The sequence below is a fragment of the Pyrgilauda ruficollis genome, unplaced genomic scaffold (assembly GCF_017590135.1).
Source record: "Pyrgilauda ruficollis isolate IOZ18807 unplaced genomic scaffold, ASM1759013v1 scaffold2, whole genome shotgun sequence".
NCBI lineage: Eukaryota > Metazoa > Chordata > Aves > Passeriformes > Passeridae > Pyrgilauda > Pyrgilauda ruficollis.
The window spans coordinates 25,878,866-25,892,660 of record NW_024519206.1 but is presented as its reverse complement, the minus strand read 5'-3'; the positions used below and the strand labels follow the sequence as shown (position 1 = coordinate 25,892,660).

General features: G+C 40.5%; 1 protein-coding gene across 7 annotated transcripts in view; it reads left to right on the top strand.

Moving 5' to 3' along the window:
- Nucleotides 1-13,795, top strand: part of ELMO1 (engulfment and cell motility 1) — a 303,596-nt gene that overhangs the window by 282,633 nt on the left and 7,168 nt on the right. For all 7 annotated transcript variants that reach the window (XM_041466533.1, XM_041466532.1, XM_041466536.1 and 4 more), the window contains 2 exons: nt 6,240-6,347; nt 9,893-9,975. In XM_041466533.1, the coding sequence (XP_041322467.1) occupies nt 6,240-6,347; nt 9,893-9,975 (191 nt within the window). The remainder of the gene's footprint in view (nt 1-6,239; nt 6,348-9,892; nt 9,976-13,795) is intronic.

Here is a 13,795-nt window from a genome sequence, read left to right as displayed (position 1 = left end):
GGTTTTTCACCTGAAGTGTGATCAGGCACTGGAACAGGCTCCCCAGGGAAGTGGTTCAAGAAGCATTGGGACAGTGCCCTCAGGCACATGGTTGGGACGTTTGGAGATAGTCCTGTGCAGGACCAGGAGCTGGACTCCATGATCCGTGTGGATCTCTTCCAACAACTCATCATACTCTGTGATTCTGTGACCTAACACAGTGTGATTTAATGAAGCATGCTTGTAAGCCATTCAATTGGGATCCTTTTTTAGGTATGTACAGTGCCTAGCACAGTCCAAATAGCAAATATCAGCAGACCACAGGGAGTGGAAGAAGCTCTCTTGAAATCAGCATTTATCCTTCAGGATAAATGTTCCTGTTCCCCAGAGCAACACAAACTGTAAAACCAGGGCTATTGTAATGTCAAGGACTAGAAGATGAAGTAAAATGAGTGGAGGATCCGAGGTTTAGCTAGTGATGCTAAACCTTGTGACAGTCAGTCTTTCAGATAATTCCTCTGAATGTCCTGCTAAAAATAGTAGAGGTCCCAGATTCTGAGTGTGTCTTCTGTTAGCTTTGTCACACATCCCCATCTCCTCTCTTTCAACCCACCTCTCTGCCTGGTGCTACCTCAGGGGGTTCAGGAGCCCTTGTCACCTGCCTGGTGCTCCAACTGAATCCACTTGTTATGGAGCATTACCAAGGCTCTAAAAGGGCCGTGATCCATCCAGGTTGACACGGAACTCAAACTGAAAGGAGTACTGCTCTGAGGCATCATGATTTGCCTGTTACGTGGCAATCTATTTGTAAGAGTAGCATGATCAGGTAGGTGTTAATACTAAAGTATGTATATGCTTTTTTTGCCTTTCCTATGATTGTTTTCTTTCCTTAAGACAATCCTGGAACAAATGTCATGAATCTGCAGATTGTACAAGAAGAACTTGAATGTGCTCTACACAGAAGCTGAAAGCATTAAATTGCCCATTTAAAGATAATTAACTGGCCTCAGCCCATGATAAAGACTCCAGAGCAAACTTCTATTAAGATTGTTGTTTGAACATGTGGTAAGACACACATGGTTAGTCACAGTAAGTTGAAAAAATTGACTTACAAAAAAATGAGAAGGGAGTGTACAGTCTCTTATGGCCTTTTGAGAAGAGATTAAACACTTTCATATACACTTAGCATCAGAAAGCCTCCAATCCAGCAGGTGATTCACTGGGAGGATGCTGAAGATTAAGCCATGAGATAGCTATATTCAGATCTCTGCTTTTTGTGTTTCAGCACAGGATTATCATAGCAGGATCTCTCTGTAGCTGAAATTCAGAAATATCACTGTTGTCCCAGCAGGATCCTTAGCACTTCCAAAAAATACATGGCCTTTCCCCTGCAAGGTTTTCATAGGAGAACTGCAGCAGTAACTCCTGGGTTTTTGTTAAGTATCTTAATCATTTGGAAATGAAACAGCAAAATCTAACCTATCCTTCTGATCGCTGTTCAACAGCAGATCATCATGCTCTGCAAATCCCCACTTTGTTCCTGGGCCATGAACATCTGCTGAAAGATAGATCTCTTCAGCTTTCTTCTTCCTTAGATAATTCCTAAAAGAAAAGGGAGAAGAGTGAAGCAAACACCTGCCAAGCACTCTACACCCCCAGTAGTTATTATTTCCAGTAGAGTTAAGTAGCAGATAAAGTCATTTTATTGAGGATAATAGATACTTCTAATGCTGTCATCCAGTACATTTGTAGTATATGTTGCTGGGCGCACTCTTGAAAATAAATTCCCTTTTTACCTTTATAAAGATTGTAGAGAAATTGGATGTTATTGAAGTGGTTTTGCAGCCAACATGAGGTTTCTCAAACAGTAATTTTTGGAAGCAAGGGAAACCCTGGTGATACACACCATTAAGTTAAAAACACATGGTGCCATGGAAGTAACCTGGAAAGAGAAACCCTAACTTGAAACAAAAAAAGTCAAGTGAAGACAAGTTTTCCATCTCTTGCTAGGATAAGTAACTCTCAGTTCTGAACAACACACACTTTGACTTTTTTCTGCCAAGCTCATTTCTACTGTTACTTCATTCTACTTTCCATGGTCCCACAAAAATCCTAATATTCTGTGAGCTCGTGACTTGCTGAGAGGAGCCAGTTAACCAAATATGCCTCCAAGAATGCCAAGGGTCGATTATTTGCCAGTTGTTGGGAGAGCTTACTGGCTTGACCTAGGCAGTTTAGACGAGTTGGAGGGAAAATGTCAATACAATTTTAATAGAGACAGAAAAAAGAAAAAGAGAAAATATGCATGCCTACATGCATATATAGATATAAAATCTACACAAATACATGTTTTCACAGATATATTTAAAAGCAGGTTTCTCTTGCTAAAACTGTGAGGATGCTGTTCTTTGGACAAAAAAACTAGTAACCTTGAATGTATCTTGGGAAAAAATACATATTCTCAGACTTCTGTTCATGCATATCTGAGCTATTTTCTCCCCAGATTCTAACAATAGAGTACTTCTGTACTAACCACAGCAGTCCTTTACCTGGAATAGTATTGTTAGAGGCATATGAGTCATTGGCCATTAATGCACTTGGAAACACACTGTGTGAATGGCCAGGCACTCTGTAGCCCATCAGCAAAATGTTCTGTGCTCTGCTATTTGTTCACAAGTTTGAATATTACTTTTGTAGCCAAATTGTAGGTGATTTTGTTATTTGGGATTTTTTTTTAACCTCATCTATAATCTTCAACAATATGCTGTGATATATTTAACCCCCTGGCTGCTCTAGCAAATATCTGAAAAATCAGACAATTTGCTTGAAAACTTTTCAGATTAAAAACCAGAATGAATAATTCTGTTCCCAAAAGAAGAATTTCTAGCACCCTAATGTGATTGCATCAGTGGTCAGTAAGCTGAAAGACATAAGGATTTGCTGGAAAGTGTAGTGTCTGAAATTTGTGATGAAATATCAAGTCCACATCATCTCTAGACTGTGGTTAGTGGCTGCCCTCCATACAGCTTCTTGTTCTGAGCAGGAGGTAGGTGTAGTAATACTGGATACAAAACAAGTCACAGAAGAGACCTAGTCTTTGGGGAAAATGCTTAAGCCTGGGCCTAAAACCAAAACAAATCCCATTCCTTCCTGAACTCACTGTTGCCCTGTTCCAGTTGGGCATATGCACATGGATCTGCCAGATATGGAGTACAGGGACTAATAGGGAAGGTCTGTCCCAACTTTAAAGTCTTTTGTAACACTTCAACTCTGCAGACTTTGGTTTAAGAGTTTTGCAGGGTTTGGATAGTAGTTTTTCTTTGTTTTATAAACACCACTTTTCAGTTGTAGCAGAAAAGAGCTTTTTCTTCTGCTTATTTTTTTATTTATCAATTTTGAGCTCAAAGTAAATGCTGGCTACTTCCCATGTGCTGTTCTATAATTCAGACTTCTTCACTCTTTTTCTCGATTGAAGCAATTTCATATAATTTTTGCTTTGACTGCGGGATCCTTCTATACACTACTTTTCCAATGTAGCTGTGTTCAGCACTTGCACTACAGTAAAATAGCTGCATCCAGTTTCAAACTGTTCCCCTCCAAGGCACTGAAATCTCATGTGAGTGGGATATTTACTGATACACTGTAGCATCATGTACAGCTGAAGTGAAAACTGGGATGGGTAAGGCTGAGGTGGCTGTGGAGGCAAGGGTCCCTTCTCCTAGCAACATGCTGTCACCCTCCTCAGCCTGGATGGTGCAGTCATTTAGTGGCTGTGGTTGAGGAAACCTTGTTAGCTCAATTTGTAGCTTTCATTTAAGGGTTTTGCCCTTGACAGCAAGGCTGTGGCAGAGCAGAGTTGTTAGTGAGCCCACAGGAACATTGTGCTGGACATGCTTCAAGCTACAGTCTATGGCCATTAGCTTTTAATTAACCTTGGGTTATGGGGAATTGCTGAAAAGACTCCTCAGATATTCAGAGTTTGGGTTTCTTCCCATTAAGCCACTCCTTCCCAAAACAAAATAAGATATTTTCAGGGAGGGGTGTTCCCCTCTTTCATTATTGAAGCATGTCATTGAAAGAACCAAGGTTACCAAAATACTAGCCCCTAGGAGACAGAAGAGCCAAACCCTTGCTAACACCAGCCCCATGTGTGATAAATTGGAAGGAATCCATGGTATTTATTTTTTTTTTCAGTTAGAACAGCTTTTTGCCCAGGTCACTGGGAAGGTAGTGAAACCACGTCAGTTTCTATTAAGAAAAAATTACTGTTTTAATTTTGAGTTGGAAAGTTGTATTACTTTGTACAGTCCAATAAACAATGAGGCTGCAGTTAAAACTAGGTTTGAAAGCCTCCTGCTGCAGTTACTGGAGGCTTTTCTTTAGGCATTGTGCTCAACCATCAGATTCAATGGAGTGTATTGTTTAAGCAGCAGACTTTGCTAAGGTTCTGGTAGAGTTCCCTGTAAAAGGTATGAATCCTGAAAATTTTCACATACATCCTTCCGAGGTACACAAACTGCTCAATGAGTTGCTTGTGTGTGTGCTGTTCAAATGAGAGCCTACTGAATGAGGGCTCCTACTTGCTCCACTTTCAATTCCCTGCAAAACTTTTGCAAGTGGGTCTTCTCAATCCCATGCTGTGCTACACTGTATGTTCTGCTGCTTATAGTCCAGGGATGCTTTTATTTCAGCAGCTCTTCTTGTATGCATCACGGGAGCATAATCTCAGGCTCTCTACCATCAATCTTTCAGTGTTGTTCATGCCTTTGAAGTTGATAGCCAGAATCTCATTTTGAGCCTTTGCCAGAGTTTTGTAATGTTTTTTGAAACCTTTCTGTTGAAGGGGCTGCACACTCACAAAGTAGTTAGAAGGTTGTAGGGTTTTTCCCCAAAGCCTTTTTATCCACTGGGACAAAGAAATTTAAAAGGGCATGTGAAAGTCCATTTTTATAATTCAATTACCTGTATTTTACTGCATTGCATTTTAAATGACTGGCCAGGAGCCTGGAGTGTCCTTCAGGAAGCAGCTGGGTCCATGAGACCAGTGTTTTACTCAGAGAGCCAAGAAGCCCTACCTCTGCTAGCACCCCAAATGAGCTCACATATGCTGCTGGTTCTACTGCTCCTCCAATGTTTTATCCAAAAGGAGGCTCCCAGCAACTGCAGCACCGCAGGGCTGTGTCAGTGCTAGCGTTTCCCCTAAATTGTCCCTCAGGCTGCTGCTTGGCACAGCACCAGCACTGCCACTATGAGAGAAGCACAGAGCCAGAGAAGCCCTCTGCCCCCCTTCACTGGCATTTTAACATCCAGCCTTGCTCTGAGCTTTTGGAGATTTAGTTTGGATGTAACAAGATTGTATTTTTGACAGCTTAACATTATGTGATCTACTTATTAAATGGAACATGCTCTGACAAGGAAGGGTAACCTCTTTCTTGCCACTTCAGAAAGGGAATTGGCAAGCACCATCCTTGCATGCTAGGCAGCGTGGTGGCCTGGCTCTGCAAAGGCAATGTCCTTCAAAGGAGCAAATTTTAACAAGTGTTGTTAGGGGGAATTATGTCCTCCAAAACATGAGTTGTCAGGAGATGTAAATGTGCGTCTCTTAGGAAGGACTAAAATGCAAACTGGGGTGTGAACTGCATGGTCACACATATGTTTGTGACCAGGCAAAGCACTGAATTATCTGCAGGACAAGAGACTTAATGTCTGCTTTTTAAGTCCTTGTATGTTTATTAGGTCCAGTCTCTCCATAAATATGGGGGTGTTCTCCTATGTCTATAAAAAAAGACATGAGTCATAATTTTCATAAAGTATGGGATATTTCAAATTTATCAGTTTTTGGGTGTCCCACACAAGACAGCTGGTAGGGTTTGATTTTCACAAAGTGGGTGCTAAAAATGAATCTTTTATGGGTAAATTAAAGTTATCCGCTCAAAGTAGTTACTTTGCCAGTTTTCTGGCCATGAGGGTATATAATATCTGGTAAAACTAAGTCAATTTTTTCTCACTAGTATTTTTTTTTGAGCCAGAGACTATGTCAATAACAAAACCCCTGTAGATTAATGCCAGCTTCATTTAATCATGTAAAAGTACTGAGCGAAGTCCCTACCTTTCTTACATATACACCCCACACATTTCTTCTTCCGAAAGAAAAGACAGGCTTTCCTGTAGCACCGTGTTTGAGTAAGCTTCCTCCTCTGCTGTTGGTAAGGCTGATGAATACACGTCAGTAACCTTGCTTAATGTGTTTATTTCAACAGACAAATTTTGGTATTGTCGACTTTCACCTAATCACAAGGTCTTGCACTACGGAGACTTGGAAGAAAGTCCACAGGGAGAAGTCCCTCATGATTCCTTGCAAGATAAATGTAAGTCATGCACAAAGATTGTGACACTTCTGCTTCTCTTATGCTAGTTCTTCTTTATAACCTGTAGTCGGTTTCTCTTAACATGGGACATTATGAACAGCTCTGTTTATGAAGATAAAGAGCAGGGGACATTACCTCCTGCATTCAAACACCACTCTCCTGGGGTTGGCAAGTGTGTGTGGGGACTGCATTGAGCTTTTCCATGAGTTCATAATTTCATTCAGCTTGGAAACATGATGTCTTTCCTAGGGAGGAACACAGTTTATTTTCATTCCTCATCTAACTGCAGATGTCAGATTAAAATACTTGGGCATACTCAGAAGCACTGCCTGTCCATGGAAACAGACAGTCTAGTGACTGAAGGAGGAATAAGTGCAGAGCTCTTTTCAGTTATTGTGAGGAGTGGACTTAAAGGTGACAGGTCACTGTGAAGAGCATTGAGAAGACCTCACTGTTTCTGTGTAGCCAGCGGGGAGAGGATACGTCTCTGTGGCAGCTCTTACCAAGGAATTTATTGGGATTTTTCTTATGGTCGAAAGTAATTTTGGAGCTCGTCAGAACCATCATACTGTAGTGATTTCTCCTTTGTTCTTCAACACAAGTTGTAGGGGTTTAACCTGTAATCCAGGGGAGCTTTTTTATGATAGTGGAAATAATGAGTATAGTTCTGTCACTGGGAGGTGACTTCAAGAAATCCAGCATTGAATAAGGAATAATTTCTTTTTATTCTTTTCTGAAAATTCTTGGCATTATCAAATTAGACCTGCTTATACAGGTATTTCAGCTGGTAGTTCCACTTCTTTCATGGAATGGCAGAAAGACTAATTTTTCAGAATTTGAAATTTTTCCAGCCTGAACATTGGGGAATGATGTGAAATTTCCTCCCATAACCTATCTCCAGGCAGCACCTTTTAAAATGTCCAAGTGCTCCCAGATGCAGTCTGAGAGGGAAAGAAGAAAAGCCTGTGTGATGCTGGAGCCCTGACAGTTTGCAGTCACATTCTCTTGTTTTCCTTGCCTTACAGATTGCCTCAAGGATGTTCCACAGTCTTACTGCAGTCTTGGCAGAATGTAGGACAGGGCCTCACATTGCTGCATTGGCACAGAAAGAGACTGTTTTTGTGGACAAGGCTTAGAGAAATAGCCACAGAATGTTACAGTAGTGTCAGAGTGACAGAAGAACAAAAGTCACACTTGAACTGCAGGCACAGTTACAAGAGCAGCAGTTCCCAGATTTGTTTGCTTGGAGCACGCTTCCATGCACAAACCCCTGACCCTGACTGTGAGTGTCATCTGGCACTTGCATTTTCCATAGGCTCTTGAACCGACTCAGGAATGTCAGGATCCCATGGGGACAGAAGGCTCCCACTTTAGAAACCATTGGGCCAGACCCACATGGTTGCCTCAGCAGGGATGCTGGCAGAGTAGATACCAATGCAGAAAGAGGTGGTTATTTTATCAGTATCTCAGGTTTTCAGGCTATGAATGAGACAAGATCTACAAGATTTACAAGACTTACCATAGTGCTACCCACGTTAGATGGAGTCTCATTAAACAAACTTGAGAATATTGCAAGTCACAAGATTATAAAGTGGCACCGTTGTTTGAAATGTATCAGACCAAACTGGCTTGGACAATTTACAGAATACTTTCATAAGTATTCTTGTTTTTTCTGGACAGACTTATTAATTTTTGAATTCTTAAAGGTTGAATATGATGATCAACTTGTCAGCATTTGGAGCCAGGTCCACAGATAAAAGAGAATAGGTGGGTAAGAAAACAGAACCAAGAGAAGCAGCATCAAGCATTTTGTGTACTCCTTGCCAAGCCTGAACAATTAGTCTCTATCCCAAAAATTAAATGTGTGGGTTTTTAACCTTTTCACTTCTGTGAATGTCATCCCTCTCTTCAGGCTGGCAGAGTTAACAAGCCATGCAGACCCCAGCTGGGACAGATAACAGCTGCCCTCCTTCTCAAGGCTTTATCCATTGTGAGCACATCACATCTGTGCTCACACCCCTCCAGCATCTTGTAGTCAGCTTCTGATACCTCCTGAAGTCTTTGATTCTATTTTTCTAAAGCAAGGCATAAGCCAAGTTCCAGATAAATAAAGATTAGGATGTCACATCAGTCTGTGATCTCCCATGATCTTCCAGATCACACAGATCAAGTGTATGAAACCTGGAGAAAAGCCTTCTTTGTTGAGAGGTGTCACCTCAGAAAACCTTATCTTATGCAAAGAGAGAAATTGTTTTTCTGGGCCTCTTCAAAAAATGGCAAGAACTCTTTTTTTCTTAAGAAGACCTTTCTACCATAGTTGCAGTCAAATATCTCCTTAATTTCCCAGTTTATCCTAGCTCACTCTCTCCTCTCAAAAACAGTATCTCTTCTTCTCCAAAACAGGACTGTCAGAGGCATAAAAATTCAGTAGACCCACGGCATAAAATTCTGAGACTAAAGGCAGAAGTCGATTAGTGAAGAGTCAAAAAATTTCCTTTCTTTTCAGTTTTCCATGCAAAGCAAACACTTTAAGAATGTCTTTTACATCCTATGCCATCTGTTTGGCATAGTGCTGAGGTAATCTGTCATAAAATATATGGTGCTGCTGGGCCCAGTAGAAAAGTAAATGCATTTCTCCTCTTCACTATTTCCATTAGAGTTTCTAAAGAACTGGGCAGTAACAGGTTTTCATATTGCTATCCTGTTCTATATATAAGATACTTTTCTGCAGCCACAAGGATAATGGATTATTTATAGATTGTAGAAACTGTCACTCAGGAACCATATTGTACTGTAGAGCATATAGATTCTCCATAATGTAATTACCTTTGGAAAATTGACTTCCACTTGAAACTCAGAGAAATTTATCTTTATGCTTTAGTGACCTCACTCTGTGACTCTGAGTGGCAGCAGATTCCAATATTTTTTCTTACCTTTCTTTTCCCCCCAATCATTTCTGATCGCTTCACATTTTAAAGCAATTGGAATGGCTCATTATAAGCCTTAGTATTCCTTATTCCTGCTAGTACCAGAAAGCAACTGCTGATGGGAGTGAAATAGAAAACTATTTTTAAAAAATTCCTACAGGCTTTTAAAAAAAGGTAAACAGCACTGAGTAAATGATCCAACTTGCCCAGCATCCTCTCTCCAGCAGGGACTTTACCTGGATGCCAAGGAAAGAGCAACAGCAGAGCAGGCACATTACATTAACAAGGAAGGAAACTATATGGTTTTGAGATCCGTGAGCACACATACTGTCCAGGCACAGGTACGCATTTATATGAAACACTCTTACCCAAGGTAGTCTAAATAGGCAAGAAAAAGCATTTTCAGACTTTTATCCAGATGCCTGAAATTTTGTCCAGGTTCACCGGTTCCTGTGTTAGTTGTTTTCTTCCAGTTTTCTTTCTTACAAAAGGCTGGAAATGACAAAGGACATGGCAATTTTAACACATTAGTCTTGCTTCTTTTTAGACTCCGTAGCTTTTACATACCTTGCTTCTAACTAATTTTCTGGGGTTTGATTTTCTTTCTTTTTAATGCAGTGCCAGTGGCAGATATAAAAGCTGTTGTGACTGGGAAAGACTGCCCACATATGAAGGAGAAAGGAGCTCTTAAACAAAACAAGGTATGGTTCTCAAATTGTTATGAACACATACCGTGCAGAATACGAAGCTTGTCAACTTGACCTTCCCTGAAGTAACACAGGTATTTTTCTTTCCAGCCTGCAACATTTCCATGTATGTATACCCTTTGTTTCCACCTCAAACCATTTGATTTAAGTTATTGGGACAGCTTAGCCTTCTGTACTCACATTTGATGGCAGATGTCTATTGAGATACGCCCAGGGCACAACTGGAATTGTCTTTAGTAGTGATGTTTTCTATCTCTAAAGCAAAGCAGCAATGGCTGTTGGTGCCTACTTCTATATTGTGTCTGATAAATAACTAGTTTGTTCCAGCTGTGTTCTCTGATGAACCCACATTCAGTGAACACATGCCAAAATTGCGATTAATGTCCAGCTGATGATACCTGCAGGTCCAGTCAGGTAAAAAAACCACTGCCAACAAAAGGCTGTAAGGTAAATCCTGGGCAATTAAGGGAGCATATGAGGGAAATTTGTTCCCTTTTGGGGAAAAAATGTGCAGGAGACAATATTCAGCTTAAATTAGATTTATACTACCTTTCAGAGTTTCAGAGCAAGAACTGTAAACTGACAGTAGTACTAAAATTGTGCAGTGCCAGAATCTTGCAGGTTTTTTTAGTAAGAATTGTCACCACATCAAGTAGAAATGGAGTTACTAGCAATGTCTGGCATTATTAGGGGTGAATGCCATATTCTATGAGGTATGTTAATAAATTTTCTATCAGGTTGTCTCTCTCACCTTACAAGAAGCAATGAGAGTCTAATGGTGTTCAGTCTGATCTAGAAAAGCACCCTGAGAGGTCTGGGAGCCAGATCACAGGTTTCAAATCAGAATTTCTAATTACCTGAAACTGAGAAATTTTGGGTCAGACCAGAAGAAATTGATGGACGAAATAGTGAAGAGTTCCTGCTTCAACACTTTAGATAAAATTGAGAAAACAGTTCTGATGGGAGCCATTAAAATTGGGAAGACCCTGTCAAAGCTACATCACACAACTAGTTGCACCTTCACAGCTGCAACTTCTCTTTCCTTAAATATGCACAGATAGGCAAAGCATCCTGAGTGGTTTTTTGCTTTTGTTTTCTTAGAGAGAAGTTGCTCTCCTTTCAACATTGGCTTTACATGGTAGGAAAGGAAAAAGTCAAGTGAGGAAAAAAAAAATCTCAGGAGTATTTTTCCTTGTTGATTTTCTGAATCAGGACACAAACACAGACACACACATGAGTACAATAGATTATGTGTAACTCCTACCTCATGTTACAGCTGAACCATCAACATATTTGGCTGGGACATTTATATGATGCATATAAAATATTTTTAGTTCTTCCTTGCCTTAGCACTCATATGTCCACACAAAAGGGAAAGATGGAAGGCAGTGGGTGGCAGTGATGGAAATGTGTCATCGTTATGGCGCAGTAATGTCTAGATAGTATTTAATGCTAAATAAGAATGCTGCAGAGCAGTTTGTCCTCAGCTCTCAGCATTGCCCCATTTCCTTAGGTAAAATTGCTTTGGACTGGTATAAAATTTCTGGCTGAGAATGTGAAGATCTGGAATTCATAGGTGGCATGGCTGCATCCTTGGCTGGAGGCATTCTATTTGTGACCCAGACAATAGCAATTTTGATGGTTTTACTGTTTCTGATGTGGTGCAGGGGTTTTGGTTTGGTGGGTTTGGGGTTTTTTTTTGTTTCATCAATTCCTTGTTTCGTCCCCTGAGAAGCACAGATTTTTTTTAATTAATCTGTCATCCCAATCAAACTGTCAGGCACAATATTGCAACTATTTAACTGACATAGGAATAACATGTTGTTTGCAGCATATCAAGTTATATATGGGTTAGGCAATTAAAATTTATAAAAAGGCAGACACAGAATGCAATTCAGCTGAATTTGGTGTATGAAACCTTTCACTTTCTGAAATTTCACAATCAGTGAGATATTTTTTAAGAGGCCTTTTCATTCTGAGCTTTCTTTGTACATATATAATGTCCACCTCAATTTTATTCATTGGCAGAAAAGAAAATTGAATGGCAGAATGCCCTGCTATGAGCATAGCTGGAATTGGCAAAATGTCCATAACAAAGGCTTCAGCATCTCTTCATTTGCCAGCACATGGCCATTGTTCTTTCAGCAGGACAATTTAGAAAGAAATAAGAGTTAAACTGAATGGAATTTGCATGCATATGAAGCCGGAAAGATGTGATGAGACCAGATCTGAATCCATTGTTGTCTTGCTTGTGTTTTTAAATTAGGTTTAATTTTTAAATCCTTATTTCTGACTCCCAAGTAGTACCAATCATTTTCAAGGAAATTAAATACGTCAGATTTTGCAGCCTTCAAAATAAAGCACGACAGAAGAATTAGAATAAAAACCATGGCCAGATATTTTGAAGTGTTCTCCTATTACCCTTTATCTGCTGATGTGGCAGGTTTCAGGCTTTGTGCCTTTTAGTCAGCTAAAATCGTTCATCCCTGATGAATTAAGGTCTTCCTCTTCTCTTCTCTTCTCTTCTCTTCTCTTCTCTTCTCTTCTCTTCTCTTCTCTTCTCTTCTCTTCTCTTCTCTTCCTCTTCTCTTCTTACATGTTGGTTGAACAAGCTCCCCACTACTGTCTGTCTGTAGAGTTCTTTGGGGCAGATCTTCTGAGGAAAGCAAAACAAAGAAAGAAGGAACAGGTTGGAGGGAATGTGAGATAAAAAGGACCAGAGGGATAGAGAAACAAGTGGAAAATGCTTGAGTAAAAAATTACTGTGAGAAAGGTTAAGAAGTAGAACAGAGAAAAGAAGAGAAAACTACAGATGGCTGATAAAGACTGACCAGTTCTCGTTTAAGAATTGCCAGCTCCTTCTTGTCATTGATGGGACTGTAACAAAACCAGGTGGGGGTCCCCAGCAAGTCAGCCAGCTCAACCACTGAGACCGCTGTCAGTGTGGAGGGCCATTTGGCAACTCCATCTCCTTTGGCTTCCATTTTCCTTGACAGTTTGTTGTGCATAAGGCAACAGAGATGCTGGCACCTGGAAGTTGTAATTCCCAAGCCTTTAGAGTCCAGGGCAGCCAGCAAAGAAGCTGAGGTGTAGCCAGGGCTGCCAAAATAATACCTTTCCCCAGAAAGAGAAGCTTGGTGCCCTTAATGCAGTCCTTTCTCATTCTCTGCCTGACTGGAAAGGACTAACATTTGACCTCCTGACACGTTCTTCTTCCAAGCAGAGACTTTTTTTTTCCTTCTTTTTCTCTCTTTGAGGTGAAGAAGAAGGTATATTCGTTGGGAGTTTCCCAAAGAAAAATTACAGGGGTCAGGCCTGTGGGATTGTTGACCTTCATGAAATTCAGGAACATCACAGTATAACAGTACAAGCCCTTTTTTCAGAGCTACAACCTCAGTGGCATTACTTGGCATATTCTGTCAGTAATTTATAACACTGTGGGAGGAGATAATGCCAGGTTCATCTACTGTGGGTAGATTTGCTTCTGTAATGAGGGACATCAGTCTTAATGAGGTGTGGCTGAGAGACATGCCTGCAACACAAAAGGGCCATGTGAGCCTGAGCCATTGGTTTGCTGAGTGCACCAGCACTGTTTGCACTTGCAGCCTCCATGGAGATTTAACACAATGAGGATTTACCATAGCTTTGTCTCCTGTAGCCTTGGCAATACATCAAGTCAGACCTAGTAACTATACTCAAGGAAAACAGGAACATTTCCCATGAGAAGCCTGATCTCTTATTATCTAAGATTATCCGTAAGGATTGCAAGTTTTATGGTTCAGACTCTATTCTTAATCATACAAAGTCAAAACCA